Consider the following 18169-nt stretch of genomic DNA (forward strand, 5'->3'; position numbering starts at 1 on the left):
CTATCTGTAAGTTGTAATTGTAATGGAAAGGCAAAGTATAAAAACCTGTTATTTTCGTAATCGGCTTTAGGGTGTTTTATGTTCATGTTGTTTATTTATTTAGTTTATGACCATCCCTGAATACCTAAAACATTGTCACTGTTATTATTATTGTTATTTTTACCTATATAACACGATTCGTCTGATTTATGCAACTAGACCAGAAAGCCTGAGAGGATAAGCGCATAAGTGCGTGTTGAGGGTATATAACGAGCTGAGATAAAACGCTAGAGGTTCCCTCATCTCATCGAAAAGTATTGAACGACTGATAGAAACGCATGGAATCGAGCATGTAATGAACGGTCAGATGACTATAGCCTATAATGTAAGAATATGTGTCGTGTGAGAGCAGCATTTGCGCTGATGAGCCCCTGATGTGCCCGAGCAGCGCTCGCTCGCTCACTGTGTGGGAATGATGAGCTGAGCTCAGTGGTTTCCGCAGTGAAGTTTGGCTCTGGAATTTCAAACGCACGTACGTCACCGAGAGGCAATCCCTCACCAAAACGATTCAGATCCCTCAAATCCCTCAAATCACGCCGCGACAGGTTAAAGCTCCACAAACACAACCAAGGTAGGCTAATCCGCAACAAAGTATTGGCAAGTTTATGAATATTTTGTTTATTAAAACTTTTACGCTTATGTAGCCTACGTTAGTACGACATGTGACGGTTGTAATGACATTTAAACGCTCGGATGTTTGAGACTGATGATCAACTGACGAGATTTGAAGACCGTTACTGAAAACTGTTTTCTTCTTAGGGGGTGTCTTGCTCTAAAACAGGGTGTAATTCTCATTTTCACCTTAAGGATGTGTTACTGACGGCATCCCTCAGTTTCAGAGAGGCTGTGGGGAAAGAAGACTGTGAGACTGTCCTGTGGTCCTGCTTGCAGATTCAATCCCAATTTCTTGCGGATTCAGTTAACGTTACCAACGTGTCTCAGTCTCGCGGTTCTATTCATCGACGAAGAGTCATGGATAATTCATAAACATGCAAACCACTGGATTAATTTCATTCACATGGTTCTGTGGTTGAACTTAAAGGAATCGTCGGTGGGATTAATTATCCATATTTCCAACCTGGCTGGTGAGAGGAGGAGGACTGTTGCAATGTCACCCCATTCAACATCTTTGGAGCTTTGTGGAAGAGGGATGCTGTGAGTATCACTGTTTTTTCCCTCTCTGTTTTCGGTAAAATTAGCATTCGCGTAGTTCATAACGATGTGGTGTAAAGGGCATGGACGTTTTCAAATTCAGTCTCTGCATTCAGTTACACTGATATGAATTTGATGCAGGAAGACGCGGCTTTTTCCTGCATCATTAGGGATGAGCGATCCTAAAAAATGAATAAAGGCGGATTGGTTATTTTTATATCGTTACAATGTAGCGGGTTTTAACAGTAGCCTATGTTAGATTTTATTGAGTTATGCTCAACAACATGCTCTTGTTTTACCTGTAAGAAAACTCGTGTCACGATCATGTGAGCTTCCCTTAGGAGTGCGCTTCGTTTTTGCTGGATAAAACGAGGGAACTCGTTTACTTATGAACGAGAAAAAGAAAAAAAAAAGAACAGAAAAAATAAATTTGTAATTTGTAAAGGTTTTACATGATAGAGGTCTTGTCTCTGCTTCCTTTGATGTGTAACAGATGAATGCGGATTTTGGTCGAGTTGTTGATCCAACTTCGAATAACAGCTAGCCTACGTACTTTTAAAACAGCGCTGATTTTATTTTTAATTGAGGATAGGGATTGGTCATTTCGTTGTTTTTTTTTTTTGGTCAAATAATGGATATTATGAACCTTAGTTGCTTCTGTTGTAAAGTTGTGACGCGCATACTATAGGCTACTTTCCTATTGAATATTGTGGTGTCCATAGCGTACTGAAGTTCCAGCTGAGAACGCAAAACGAGACGCGTCAATAGGGGGCGCACTTGCATAGTGGTCGTTTTGAGGAAATTAATGAGGAATCAAAAGAAATGTTCATCTAGATATATTCCCCATGTTAAGATCTCTGTCACGTTGTAAGAACACTGATATCGTATTTGCCTAAAATAAAAAATCAGGTCAGATTTTTATTCACGCAAACAGCAAAATCTACATAAATTAAGCCCCCACCCCTCTCTAATTAATTACATTAAAGTAAAAGATCATATAAATGTTAAATGTAATTGTCATAAGACCTGGTTTCCAGTCACATTCATTAATGTTAGTCACATTGTTCATAATTATATTCCTCAGATTTCCCCCCTCCCAGTATGTTTAGAGCATTAACACAGCAAATTTTTGCTTATATAAAACACATGATGTGTTAGACAAAATGCCAGGTATTAATTTGCAACAGTGATTAAATACATACAGAAACTTAAACTATGATGTTGCTATATTTGCACATCTATATTTAGCCTAATAATGATTAAATCACTGTAAATCTAAATTTAAGCGTCTTGTCTAAATTCATGCAAAAAATGCACCACATTTTGAATCTTGGTCTCTTGAGACAAGTCTAGATCAAATCCCACAAAGCATGATATTTTCACCTATCTCTGCTCAACTGCATAAACAAATCAACCAGCTCTACTGAATTCTTATCAGCCGAAACGAATACATCTTGCTAGCTCATTCATTTATCTTTAATAATGGTGATATGATGCATTATTCTTCATGAGAATCGCAAGCTTCAACAGCCCCTGCACCATATGTTGTTTCTCTGCAGTTTTATGCCTTGCTTTACAATGCATCTGTTTGCGTATACATGCTGGCCACAGTAGCGGAGGGCCTGTGAGCTTCCTCCGCTCAGTCAGTCCAAGACTTTTCATGTGATGATGTCAGCTCCGCTCTCTTCTGCCCTGCTTGCTGCTCAGATCCAGTGTCACATGTAATATTCATCATTTGCTCATTGCTAGTTATTCATTGCCTAAATTCCTAAATGAGATTATAAAATCCTGCCGTGCTCCTCGCCGTTGTTGTGTAACTCTACTGGATGCAATTGTGTGTAGTAGTTATCAAATAGGTATTGTTGGTAAAACTAAAATATAGCATTGCATATGATTTAGATATGTGGAGTCATTTTGTGTTTCTTCTTTAAGAAGAAACTCCTAGCAGTGTATTATTTTTAAATCTCTGAATGCATTATATCAAAAACAGCCTCTGTTGTGTGTGTGTGTGTGTGTTTGTTCTGCAGGGAATGAAGTCGAGCATTATGGGGATTTCCAGGTTGGTTCTTCTGACTCTTCCAGCTCTCCTTACCCTCATCAGCGTCTCACATGCGGCAGAGAAAGTGCCCATACTGAACATTGCTGTGATCCTGGGTCAAACACGCTACATTTCCGATCGAGATATACGGGCTCTGTGGAGCAAAGATGATCCCATTGACGTCAACGTGGTGACCCTGCTGGTGAATGAAACAGACCCCAAAAGCATCATCAACCATGTGTGCGATCTCATGTCTGGGACTAAAATCCATGGAGTGGTGTTTGGGGACGGCACAGACCAGGAAGCCATCGCCCAGATTTTGGATTTTATTTCCTCTCAGACTTTGATTCCCATCCTGGGGATCCACGGGGGCTCGTCCATGATCATGGCCGATAAGGTCAGTATGTAGTGTGTCAAGCATCAGCTCACCTGGAGCAGGGTACATTATTGAATACTAAAGTGCTCTACTTTTCAAATTTGTTTACTCAATATATCTGGAGCGTAAGATGAGCTCGAAATATTATTGAGATCACAAAATTAGTTCAGTTGGTAAAAATGTGCACTCCTAATGTGGTTTGGTAATGACAATGATGTAAATAATATCATTAGTGCAACGTGCAGTCGTGCCTTAACTGTTCCTCTGACAAATTACAATATGGAGTTATTTCACAACATATGTTCCATCAAAAGAATTGCATTCCACTAGAGTAATCACTTTACTGAATCCAATAACAAATGTCCCTTTATACTAACTGAACCATCATAATTTCAATCACAGCTGTCATCATGCAACACTCAGAAAGAGGAAAAAAACAAAACTCGGATTTGAGATCAGTTTATGGTACAATTTAAGATGGTAAACCCAGAGAGATGATAATTTGCCACTCTGTTGACTTTGTTCTATTTCCATTACCGAACGACCACTAACTGCACATCTGAATTTCCTCCCAAAAAAGATTGCAGATCTGCATTGAGTTTATATAATAATCCTGTTTCTTATGAGCACTCGCTGCTGCATTTAAATGTGTTTACTCTCTTTTCATCTCGAGATGTCGCTGTATCAAATGAAGCAACGTTTTGAAAGCTTATTCTCGGGAGACTTTTTTCAGCGGTACATTAAGTCATTCTAAAGCACTCTGTGTTGATCCTTAAGGAGATAAATGTCGGGGCTGTTTTAACTCACAGGGACCTTTGTGTCTTCTTTTGTTGAATAATACATCATGTGCATAAATTTTAAACTGTATGTCACAAGGATGTGAGCATATACTACCAGTGACATGTAAATGTGAACTTTGCTTGGTTTACATACATCTATGTCATGGTAGAATTATGAAATCACTATACCACAGCTCTTCAAATGTGCTTAGTTATTTATAATTTTGTGTGCATATTTAATGCCCTAAAGGTTGCATTTTAGTGGCATGTCAAAGTGATAGTCATTTGATTCGATTCTGAGAACCGTTACTGGAGAGACAAGGCAAAATTAATGGTAGCTCATGGCTTTTTCATTCTTCAGGAGACAAGAAAGCATACATGTGGTAATTAATGTTGGGCCGCCGGGCAGGTCTTTCTTCATTTAGTGCACAAACAGCAGGATTTGAACCCAATAAACACAGGGATCATTGGCATGTGTCAGGGGATCCTTTGTTTTATATCTAAAGTGCTTCCTCCCACTGAATGCGGCCAATGCACAGTCACGTTCACGGCTAGTTACGGCCAAAGATCAACTGACTGTCTTATTGACGTTTTTAGGTTGCTTTTGCCGTATCCAGCTTGAAGCAATTGATTTAAGACACATGATTGTCATTTAATATACGCAGGTGCCAAGAGAGGCAACACACAATGGAGATGGCCATTTAGGCAATTTAGTTCTTTCTCTCTTCCATCACTGACAGGGAAATGCAGTGATCTGTCTTGCCAGTGTGGATATCAATTCTGAAGTTCTTATCCATTTATATACTCCTGATAGATCCCAATAGATTCATAATATGCACACACTGTGGCTCAAACTAAAGCCTCTGCTTTCTTTGAGCTTGTTAGATTTTTTCCAGTCATTCGACACATTCAGAGGTAGTCGTAAATGCATGTGTCCACATTGTATTTGTAATGTACAGACTAATCTGATGCAGAGTTCTAAAACAAGAGTTTTAAATTTGGGTAGTTGTGTGTGGCTTTTACAGAACTATTTTGATATGACTGATATCAACTGTGCTGTTTGTGCTTTGAACACACAAATCATCACATTGCATTTGACACAAATGTGTTGGTGAGTTTTTCTGTGCAGTGCATACACCATTAATCTTATTGTGAACTCATTTAAGGCATGTAGAGAGTTGTTCATGGACATGGTGTTTAAGGAGTCTGCTGATCATGACGTTCTCTTTTGGACGAGATCCGACCCGCCAATAGCCTTCAAGTGCTGGCAATTTAAAGACTTCAGTTTGAAGGAAGGGCCTTTGTCACCCCAGTGAGGTGTGTAATGCATGTGAGAGCATACCATATGGACACAACAATTTGCCCAGGACCTATCTTAGAAATTCAGCTGATACAGGAGTCATCCTTATGTAGAGTTGTCAAAAAGACATTTGAATAATGTGACGCTTAGTTTGAGCGCTGTTGAGCGGAATCACCTCTGATTGCCACAGACAGTAAAAGAAATGGACACAGTGACCCCACAGACTTCAACGGAGAAAAGTGAAGTCAATTGACCCTTCGCAGGGAGCTTGATTGACAGGTGATCTGACAAATCATACTTCGTCATCCACCAATTTTTCAGACAAAACAGTCAGGAGAGTTAGTAGATTAACATGGGAGATTTTGAACTTGAAAAACGGAGTGTACTGACGTCTTTCCGCGGTTAAAACAACATTCCATCTTATGTTCATTCATGTTTATTTGATGCTATAAATTAACTAGAAGGAAGAGATGATCGGTTCACGAGCAGCTTTAACTGATGCTCTACAGCGATCTGTCAAGACACATTAAAGAGCCACAAAACGGTATTTATTGTTTAAATTTCTTTTAAAAAATGACCAAATTTGAAAGGTGAGACTTTGTTTAATATGTTTAATATCAAAAGTAACCGAAAAGTAACCTGGTCTTTCCTGTACTGTCAGCGTGTTGTCAGTCTCCTCTCTGCTCCACAATGTATTTCTCACTGCGTGAGAACATGGTGTGGCATGAGAGCGGCGTAGCTTGTCGGGCATAGCGACAGTAACTAAGGGGGGCGGGTCTTTGCGAACGGTCAATTAGAAGTACTCACTTCCTGATGGCTGAGCTTACTGCGCAGCCTCAAACTGAACTTGACGACGTAGATGTGACGTGCACAGTTGAGGGCAACCTGTCTGACTGTTGTAAGTCTTCTAGTAGCTGTGCCGAGAGAAATCTGAATTATTCCATTCCGAATCTTGCGGATGGAGAGTGTGAGTAGGAGCTGTCCATGAGCTAGGAGCAAAATGAATGGGAGTCAATGGATTGCTAACAGCTGGTGATGGCTTGCTAGCCAATGGCTGCTCCCATGGAAGGTACGCTTTCCGGTTGCTGGATTACCTCCTTGCTGATTGCCCATTGTACTCACGCGCTCATCGGATCGGATAGGCCTATGTCTGTGATTGGCTACAATGATCAGCGCTTCAAAAACATGTTGTAAATGTACATCAATGACGCTCCTCATCGAGCGCTTACAGATACAGACGGGAGCGCTGATAGACGCCTGCTTGTGCTTGCAATCGCTCCTGCTACCGTAAAAAACAAAAAAAAAAACGCTTTAAAAACACTTCTGTGTGCTCTCAAATTCCTATATGTGTTGATCATTGTAGCCAATCACAGACATATCCGATGAGCTCGTGAACACAATGGCCAATCAGAGATGTTTACGAATTCGCTCAACAGCGCTCAAAGCGTCACAATTTTAAAATGTCTGTACTTTTTGAGAACTCTATCCTGAAGCATAGGCCTAATTGTCAGTTTTACTTCTGTCCCATTTCTCATTGCCTAGAGAAAACGGGCTCATTTTAGCCGCCTCTTGGGCATAATTCTCTAGACAACCTACTATTTGCAAGTTGACACAAAGTGAAGAGTTGGTGAACTTCTTAATAGCAGTGGCCTCTGGTTTTGTGGTCAATGTTTGTTCTGTTCAAAATTTTGGTGTCAGCAAGATTTTTAATGTTTTTAAAGAAGTCTCCTATGCTCACCAACATCAAGGCTGCATTTAGGCTTTTTGATAAAAAATACAGTAAAAAAAACAAAGCTGTGAAATATTATTTAGCCTACAATTTAAAACGACTATTTTCAGTGTCACATGATCCTTCAGAAATCATTCTAATATGATGATTTGGTGCTCAAGAAACATTATTATTATTATCAATGTTGAAAACAGTTGTGCTGCTTAATATTTTATTGGAAAGCGTAATAATTTTTCAGGATTTTCTAATGAATAGAAAGTTTAAAACCATTTAGCATAGCAAAAAGCATTTAGTTATAATATCAATATTTAGTAGGCTACCATTATAAATGTATTTCTGTACTATTATTTTTGATCATTTTAATGCATCCTTGTTGACGAACAATATACATTTCTTTAAATGTACCGACCCCAAACTTTTGAATGGTTCGTGTAAACATAAACATTACTGCTATATGTATGGTGTTTGCAAAAAAAAAAATTGTGCCAGAGTATATGACTGTGACAATCAATGGAGAACTGTAACATTCAGCTACAATCCCTTATAATACTTTTGAGTTCTGATTTGGGTCCCGTAAGTCACATCCATTGAGCGCTTTATGTTATTTATATGGAAATTCATTAACAAAGACATGCTGTGAACAAGCACAGCACTTATGTTTACTGTTTACTAATAAGAGAGCATTTATGAACATGTGAATTATGAAATGTAATTAACTTACTGCCATCTTACAACTAATAACCTGCTGTTCCTTTAGATGAGGGAACAACCACAGGGTTGAATTATATTATTAATTAACTATAATGCGGCCATTGTGATGTCACAGCGTTTTCTCAAAACTGCCATATTGCTGACCGCAAAAGTGGTATCAGTCGCTCCAAAGAGATGCCTTTGTCTATCCTCATTGTGTCCATAAATGTTCTCTCTATTTGTGATTTCAGCGAGTGCTTGTCTAGCCTCATGTGCACAATTTGCTGGTGTGTCCAGCGAAACGCCCTAGTTGTATTCATTTGAAAGGATTCTGAGCCATGCTTCTGAACAAAATAATTGCGCTATTGTAGAGCAACACTGCAGAGATTGCAAATATCTTCTCAAATTCTAATGTCCTGATCCCCTGAGCATCATCAAATATTCTTCGCAGCCACATTACCACACGACTAGCCTTGAGGGACATGCTGAAATGGCACAGTTGTAGATGTGACACCTCTTATGTGCTCTAAACCTCACACAGATGTTTAATGTTCAACACATTGTCTCTAGCTGTTACCTCAGAGGGGTCAAACATGGCCACCCATTATCATTCTTCAGCCGCATCCGGGAGAGGGTGGCTTGCACACGGGGTGCAGAACTCATCAGATCACAGCACATGTCCACCGGACAAGCGTTACAACACTCTCTTGATTTCTAGTTCTGCTTTCTTGTGTGCCTGGCTCCCGTGGACAGGACAGCAAGAAAAAAGAGTTTAATTAGCTATAACTGCTATTTCCAAGGCAATAAGGCTTTGCGCAGCGGTGGTGGAGAGTAATGATGAAAGGAAGCACTTTCCCACAGGAAAATCACAAATGAGATCACTTTAAAATCTCAATTGTTTCTCCTAGACTGCAGTGAGATTATATGAAGAGGATCACTTAAGGATACACTCTGTAGTGTCACAAGAGATTTCAAAGATGTCTCACATCGGGTCTTATTTACTAATAATTTCAAAAGTTAATTATAACAAAGGTTTTGTGTCACCTAGGCTAACTAACCACACATTAAAGATACATAGAGGGCCCTATTTTGACGATCTGAAACGCAAGTGTCAAAGTGCAAAGCGCAAGTAACTTTGTTGGCTGATCCCTGGCGCTGTTGCTATTTTCCCAGCGCGATAAATGACTCTTGCGCCCGACGCAAATGTAAAAGGGGTTGGTCTGAAGTAGCTTCATTATTCATAGGTGTGGTTTGGGCGTAACGTGAAATAAACCAATAAGAGCGTCCTCTCACATTCCCTTTAAGAGCCGGCGCGCTTGTTCCGTGGCGGATCGCTATAAACGGCGGATTTGCCGGCGCACGCCAGGAGCGGTTCACAGCCGAGGAAACCGACGTTCTCGTCAGGGCTGTAAAACACAGAGAAGTGACATTGGGGATGATGGGAAAAAACCCACCCAAATTAGCTTCGGTTAAACAGGCGTATAATTTGGGTTGTAAATGTGTAGCCTAATCTAGATTTTTTTTTAATTTATTTTTTTATGTAGATAGATCTTTTTCACATCTTCACGGACACAACAATGATTTCCCTCGTGTGTTAATATTTTTCCTTGTAATAATGTATGATTTGCAAAAATGAAAACTGCTGCATCTTTTTATATTAGAGAATCAAAGTGGATGCGCGTTAACATTATGGCCAAGCACGCGCCCTTAAAATACCATATCACTAACGCGCAACGCGCCACTGTCTTTAGACTGTTTTTTTCCTGGTCAATGGCGAAATTGCTTTCTAAAACTGGAAAATAGCACCATGGAAGTTTTGCGCCGGAACACGCCTTCTCTTTGCGCTGAACCGCCCCCGCGAGCGCAAGTTCATTTCCTAATTTACCGACGTGCGTCTGTGGAGGGAAAAGTCCGCTGTGCGCGGGTGCAAAATAGGAATGATACATGCGTCGGTGTTCAAAGTCAATTGCGCTGGGTGCAAGATAGGGCCCCAAAAGTTAAAGTTAAAATCAAAACAGCATTTATTTGAAATAGAAATCTTTGTAACATTAAATGTCTTTACTGTCACTTTTGATTAATGTAATGCACCCATGCTAAATAAAAGTATTAATTTAAATATAAAATTGACTAAAATAGTAATTTTAAGTATACAAGCATAATGTTGAATTCTTTAACAAATCATCACACAAATACAATGATTCTTTTTTTAAAATCACATTTGCATATAAATGTCTCAGATATGCAAATTGGCATTATATTTGTTAATTCTTACAGTATCTCAACAGAATACTGAAATCTACAGACCTTGTGCTTCTAGTCAGTTTATGGTCTGTCTATGTTGTATGTAAGGTCAGTGTAAGGTCAAAAACAAGGATGACACATTTTCATTTATTCCCTCCTGGAAGCATAAACAGTTATTTGAAACGGTTCTACTAATATAATATTTGAGAAATAGAGCTGTTTTCACTGAGCGTCACATACTGTTCTGACACACACATGTTAAAGATCTAAACGCAGCTTTATTAGGGTAATCCACAATCATAGTCCAAAATACAGGTGAAGGGTAAAAACCACAGGGCAAACAATCCAAACAATAGCAGGACAGAAAACACAGGCAAACAGGAAAATCAGCATTTTTTTTTGCTACAACTCAAAAAATTATCTGTGGGGCATTTTAAGCTGAAACTTCACAGACACATGGGGACACCTAAGACTTATATTACATCTTGTAAAAAGGAGCATAATGGGTCCACTTTAAAATAGTTCCTCATTTCTCAGCAAGATACAGAGACAGCTGATAGTAAGGCCGTGTGTCCACCAAAGCGTTTTTAGCCAGCTGAAAACGCTTGGCGCTCTGCTGAAAACGCCGAGCTAAGTGCGCTTGAGAGCGTTTTGGCAGCGCAGTTTTTTTAAAACGTGGCGCTCCCATTGAAAACAATTGAAAAAACACGCCAGCCGCGTGAAAAAAACGCTTTGGTGGACACACGGCCTAGCTCAACCAATTGTATGCGATTTGGGGCGGGACAGTCTGTTTGTCCAACTTGTGGCAGATGGGGAGTGTTCAAGAAGCCTGTTTAAAAAACTAAATTGTTATTAAAAACTAGTCATTATCTTGGCAGATTTGTGTGGTTATGCTAGAGCTTTCATTATGGTTTCTGTTTCAAGAAAGTCTATTGATTGATTCAAGGTAGGAGCAAACAATTTTGCTGCAGTCCTGGATTCCCAAGCAGCTGCAAGCTGCACTGCACTCTGTGCTGGAAATGTGCCATTGACCCCTGGAAACGCTGCAGTTCAGACTTGCTGATGTCACTATTAATGAAGGATGTTATGAAGACAAGGTAGTTTGCACCGAAGCAATAGGGTCACAGACTAGCCGTCTGTTGTTTCATTCGTTAAATGCTGCAAATTATTTACTATCAATTATGAGGTAAATGAAGCCTCTGACATTTATTAGACAACAAAGGTCTAGCTGAGAGATTGACCCCACAGCTATCTCTTATGTAAAGACAAATCCATTGGAGGGTGTAATCACACATTGGGCCACTTGCTAACAGCGGACTTTAACAGCCAAACTGTAATCTTATGTAAGGCAGGCTGAAAGTACAGGGCGAGCTTGAAAATAACAATGATTTCATTGCATTATGAAACTTGGCTCATTAATTAAAGACAGGTCAGTGCAGTTGTGAAGGGTGAAGCATGAGGCAGATGTTTTTCTGGCTTCTGCAGTGCTCTTGTTTGGCCTGGTTAAGGGCACGCGATGTTAATTTGATTGTTTTACTCTCTCACTGTAACAGTACAGGGCTTTACACAGTATAAAAACACTGTGGTTACATTGTACAGTAAATGCGTGATTGTCTTTTTTTGTTGTTGATTATTTCATCCAGAAATGAAAATTCTTTCAACAATTACTTGCCATGCCATTCCAAATGTGACTTTCTTTCTTTGAAGTGAACACAGTTGGATACATTTTAAATTACCGTATATACCCGAATATAAGACGACCCTGAATATAAGACGACCCCCCATTTTCCAGACTTATTTTTGGGACAAAAAGATTTTTGTAGAAAAAATCTGGTTTTCAACAGAAAATAATTTTATTTGAAAATTGCACTGATAATTAATTCTCTCTCTTCCAGCACGCGCTCGCGCGAGTCGCGCAGCAGAGAGGAGCAGCGTTTTAATTCAGTTAAACACAGATACTATGTTGCTTCTCTAATTTTACATGCAAGTATAGCCGAAATCACAGCACAGATATTGTTTTTATCTTATGTGTATTTGATTTCATCAGACGACGGCTCGATTATCAGGATTTTTGTGCAGATTAACATCTTGGAAGGGAAAGCTGGTTTTGTCTTAATGGGTCGCGTTTCAGTCACTATTTCATATTAATTCCGTTGTTCTTTCTCCCTTCCCCCCCGTGATTTTGTCTATATCGCGAATATAAGACGACCCCCCATTTTTCAGTCTATTTTTAGGACAAAAACCTTGTCTTATATTTGGTAGGCTATACGGTATTGTACTGTTTGCTCCTTCCATACAATTAATGAACCCGTTTTTTCAAGCTTCAAAAAACATGCAAAAGTATTTTAAAATTGGTGCATATTATTTGTGCATTATATTTTTTTATATTTCTTCTACACACACACACACACACACACACACACACACACACACACACACACACACACACACACACACACACACACACACACACACACACACACACACACACACACACACACACACACACACACACACACACACACACACACACACACACACACACACACAGTGTATATACAATGGCATGTGAAAGTATTAAAATCCCTAAATTTCCCACCCACATTTTATGTTTTATAGGCTAACTGCATTAAATTACTTCATACTGACGAAGCAAAAACAGATCTGTGATAACTGCACATTTATATAAAAAAACTGAATTCATTACATTGCATAAGTATTCATACCCTTTTTTGGGACAGTTAAAATTTAGCTCAGGAGCATTCCAATTTGGCTTGTAGATGTTACTACACTTTAAGTGGAGTTAACCTGTGGCAAATTCAGTTGAATGAGTATGATTTGGAAAGGCACACACCTCTCAATAAAAGGTTTAGGCCTAACAGCTGAAAATGCATATCAGGACAAAAACCAAACCATGAGGTCAAAGGAACAGCATGTAGAGCTCAGATACAGGATTGTATCAAGACACAGATCAAGGGAAGACTACAAAAACATTTCTGCTGCATTGAAGGTTGACAGAAGCAGCCTCCATAATCCGTGAATACTTATGCAATCTACCTATTTCAGTTTTTCCTTTTTAATAAATTTACAAAATTGTCACAGATCAGTTTTTTGCTTTGTCATCATGGTATACAGTATGGAGTGTAGATCGATGTGAAAAAAGTAATTTAAAGTAGTTTAAAGTAAGCCAGCAACAAAATGAAAAAATGAAGGGGTTTCATACCCCATTACTGATTCACAGACAATCGTCACCACCAATGAACTGTTATTTGCAGTCAGATTTGTGAATGAATCATTCAGATGATCAACCAATTCATCAAAAAAGATCAGACTGACAAGAATGATTAATTCACAATAATAATATCAGGTATCAAGATGGTCAGTGAATAACATCTTAAATTGAATAAAATTGTCTTTTGCTCAAAATTATTGTATGACTTGAGAACACTTGGAAAATAGTGCATCAGTTATGTGTAACACCTTTATGTTTTTTTATTTAGGTTCTTGACAATCCCAGTTTTCATTCACATTATAAAGAAGTCACCTTTTGTTTTTCACAACCTTTATGAAACAAAGTTTAGAATGAGGGTAGGTAAATGATGATATTGGAGTGCAAAAGTATAGAAAAGCTTATCCAAGTCTTGAAGCGGAGACTGAAGCGCTTCTTCCATCTGCCTTTATGGAATGCATATGTATGAATAACATACGCTTTGCATCTAACGTTTTAGTACCTCATACTGTATTTTAGGCAAAGTAGAACTGCATCTTCACTGCACACTGTTTGGCTTTCATGCGACTGCAAAATGAATAAAGTTTTCCTCTAGACTTGCTTTTCCTCCGCCGAGGCAAGATGAGAGATGCACTGCAGTGCTCATGCAGCGAACACAATTACATCAGAATACACTACTCCGTATTGGTACAATTCCTTGTCAGAAGCAGTGAAGTGTGTTCAAAGACAGAAAATGGAAGTGGATGGCATGAATTAAATATATTTAGCTTTTTGCTCCATGCATTCAGTAGAAACACTTTTTATGTATGATGGCCCAGCGGAAGTTACAAGATTGTTAATTGCTCACAAAAGCAAGGCATAGTCTTGAGGAAAATTTAAGGCGTATCCCGTAAGGCTTATGGGTTGAAGGAACGGCATTGAGTGGCATTGTTCTCTTTCTGCAGAGTTCAGCCTAATAATGTTGAGGACATTTAACCTGCTCTGGAATAGATCCTCTGCTTTAAAAGAGCACTCAAATGTACATAATGTACTGGACTAAACCTATGGGGGCTTGCTTCACTAAATTGCAAACCATTCAAGGTGACTTTTCAACTAAATAAGATTGCAAAGAATAATTGTGGACAGAAATCATCTAATCCATGAAGCTGTTAAGCACCTTGAACAAACCTTATTCACATCGAGCTGCATTTACTCCAGGCTCTAGACTAGAGGCTGCCGCTGAATTTAATAGAGGTTATCCAAACAGCATTATTGTAAAATGTATTACAAAAGTGTTTGCTTGAGGATTTTGATTGGATAATTGATTAACAGAGCTTTAACATGTTAATCGATGGCAAGATATTGACTTGTTTTGTGCTCAACGAGAGGGCCGCTTGTTCTTATTTCTGAATGGCCTGAGGTACTTTAATTAAATTTTTTGTTTCTTTCTTTTAGTAATGTCTCCCCTCCATGTAATATTCATAGAGCATACTGTATAAACTCATACCACGGCCAGCTTGGGACTATGATTGTCAATGCTCGCTCTGTCTTCGTTTCATTTTCCTGAACCCATGATCCTTTCTAAAAGTATCTTTCTAAAAGAGAGTAAACTAGTTTTTGTTCTACTTCTTCCCCATGTTCCTTCGTTCTCAATACATGGACATGCCTTTAAAAATAGGTCCAAAGGTAGCAAAGATAAATGACAAAACAGCTGAGTTTTTTTAGGGTCAGCTTTGACAAATGAGGCAGCGGACTTTCAGAGCTCCAGAGACTTCCACAGTTAGGTCGCTAATCTCAGGAGGAGGAGGGAAATGCAGTTTTGTTATGCTGGAGGAAGCAGCCGAGGTCTTGATATAGTGCTATTTGCTGATGTAAATGTATATAGCTGTTCTTAGTTGTCAGGGATGCAGGGGATAAACGTCAGACTGAGGTTTAGATTAAATGAAATTCTTGTTCGTGAAACCTTGACGGCTTTTTGTGCATGACAAAAACCAAAGACTTTCAGCACGGGAGTATGTGCAAATCGTGACAGCCGTCTTTATAAAGGAAAGTGTAGAGGCGTTCTGATTTATAAAGTGGCCTTGAAGATGTACGGAACATTGGGGGAAAATGCCAAAGAGTTTATTTCATTGGTAAAGTGAAAATGTTTGACAGTCATGAGAAATATTGTAAGGTGCTACAGTATGTTTTGTGAACAATGAATGGGAAAAAACTTGTAAAGAAGCTGCTTGTTCACCACAGCTGAAAAGAGTGATTATGTGGCTGATAAATAACGGCTTCCCACATTACTCAGTTTCTGAGGTGGAAAGATGAGCTTCACACTTGAGATTTACCTCCTCGATGTAGGTCAAATAAATGAACAATCGAGCGTACAAGATGGACTATGTATGTCTGTTCACATGTTATGGAAAGGTTTATTCAGACCACCAATTAAAAAAAAGTTACCCTTGGGGAAACTAGATAAATAATAATAAAAGCAAACAAAATCAATCATTTTAAATGCTGCAAGTGAATTTAGTCATCACAACATTATAATGTACAGCATGACAAATGGATTGAAAATTGAGAAATATTTGTTATTTAAAAGGATTTGGGTTTCACAGATGAAAGTAAGCCATACAGGCACATCATGCGGTGAGTAAATTATAATTTCTGGTCATCTATTCCTTTAAGCGAGCATTTGATGATGGTAATCTGTTCTAAATGCACAATTATGCAACCTATATTGACCGATACAATAAAAACAAAATCTCTAATGTCAGCCTATAACTAATAGCTTCAGAAGTCAATGTAAAAAATGTTAAGAGGAACATTTAGATGTCTTATGTCAGATGATAGTCACCATCTGAAAAACAGTCAATTAACCAAATCAAAGGGTGGCTGTTGACGTGCTTTGAAAAGCCAGGGTTACTTTAACCATGTGGCATTTTTTCACCTTCAGGCTGGAGGCAGTCCAAGCACACCAGAGGACTTAAAAAACACTGGTTCAAAACCAATTACCTTCACAGGAGGTGAATGATAAAGGAACGCTTAACTGTAAAATATCAGAATTTCAGAGGAGTTTTATTGCATTATGGGGAAAGAGGCACTCGTATGCTCCATTTTATGTCTAAATTGAGATTCTAAATAGCAGATGCGCTGCAAATATCTCTCTGTGACACAGTTTCTCTCGGAAGTGTCTGTGATTATTGCCAGGATGGTGCATATTGAACTCCTCAGAAGTCAATTTGAAACATGTGTTTGGCCCCAAAGGGCTGAAGACTTTACTGGAGTTTGGTGCATAGAAAGCGGGCCCAAGGGCAGAGCTGTAAAATCTCCTATGCCAGCTGAGTCCCAACCCGCACAGGCAGCTGCCCTAGCTCGGTCGGACCGGCTTTGATCTGTATTTTTTATGTATGTGTAGCAAGTAGAGCTGGGTCAGAGGTATGAGTCTGTAAAGGCAATAGCGTCACCGAATCGCTGCCTATGGTCATCTGACTTAAGCTCTAGCCTATAATTAAAATTCTTGTGACATTGCCTTTAGCCTGTCAATAGATGCTCGTCATGGCTAGTCATGTAGCATCTCTGTGTAAAGACCTTTTCACAAGTTCCGTTAAGCCAAATTTTCAACAAAATCACCAAGTCACCAAAACCACAAGAATTTTGTAGAAAATGTACCTATAGGAATTGACCAAATGTCAATTATCGACCAATAGATACACTTAGGCCGTGTGTCCAGCAAAGCGCTTTTTTCACGCGCTGGCGTGTTTTTTCAATTGTTTTCAATGGGAGCGCCGCGTTTTTAAAACGCCATGAGCGTAACCTTTTTTACAGGTCGCCGAGAGTTGAAGAATGTTCAACTTTGGGTAAAACGCAGCGCTCATCAATCACAGTGGAGGAGGGGCGGGACTAATACCACACCGACCAACATATATTCTGTATCATAGCAACGAGGCGTCTGAACTGAAAAAAAACCTGCGCTGCCAAAACGCTCTCAAGCGCACATAGCTCGGCGTTTTCAGCACGTTTTTGCAGCACGTCAAACGTTTTTTTTCCGTTTTTTTTTTTTTTTTTTTGAGAGAAATTAATACTTTTATTCAGCAAGAATGCATTAAATTGATTAAAAGTAAAGACATTTACATTAGCCTATAATTTTTTTATCACAGTTTCTAAATATTAAGTAGCACAACTGTTGATATTGATAATATTAAGAAATGTTTCTTGAGCAGCAATATTAGAATGATTTATGAAGGATCATGTGACACTGAAGTTGTGGTGCTGAAAATGTAGCTTTGCAAACACAGGAATAAATTACATTTTATACTGAATTTTTTATCTAATTAATTCCTTCTTGCTAAGCATAGGAGACTTCTTTAAAAAACATAAATCTCTCTCTCTCTCTCTCTCTCTCTCTCTCTCTCTCTCTCTCTCTCTCTCTCTCTCTCTCTGTGTATATATATATATATATATACACACACACACACACACACACACACACACACACACACACACACACACATACACACACACACACACATATATGTGTGTGTATGTATGTATATATATATATATATATATATATGTAACAGCAGTGATGACATTATGACGTCATTAGCCTGCGAACACATTTGCTGAAAC

At 38.9% G+C, this 18169-nt stretch overlaps 1 protein-coding gene across 1 annotated transcript in view; it reads left to right on the forward strand.

The window, feature by feature from the left end:
* The first annotated feature begins 870 nt into the window (after positions 1 to 870).
* Positions 871 to 18169, forward strand: part of grin2aa (glutamate receptor, ionotropic, N-methyl D-aspartate 2A, a) — a 149129-nt gene continuing 131830 nt past the window's right edge. Inside the window, exons 1-2 of the mRNA XM_079629186.1 lie at positions 871 to 1194; positions 3219 to 3626. Of these exons, the coding sequence (XP_079485312.1) occupies positions 3222 to 3626 (405 nt within the window). The 5' untranslated portion in view covers positions 871 to 1194; positions 3219 to 3221. The remainder of the gene's footprint in view (positions 1195 to 3218; positions 3627 to 18169) is intronic.

Source organism: Phoxinus phoxinus (assembly GCF_949152265.1).
Source record: "Phoxinus phoxinus genome assembly, chromosome: 1".
In the NCBI taxonomy this organism is placed as follows: Eukaryota; Metazoa; Chordata; class Actinopteri; order Cypriniformes; family Leuciscidae; genus Phoxinus; species Phoxinus phoxinus.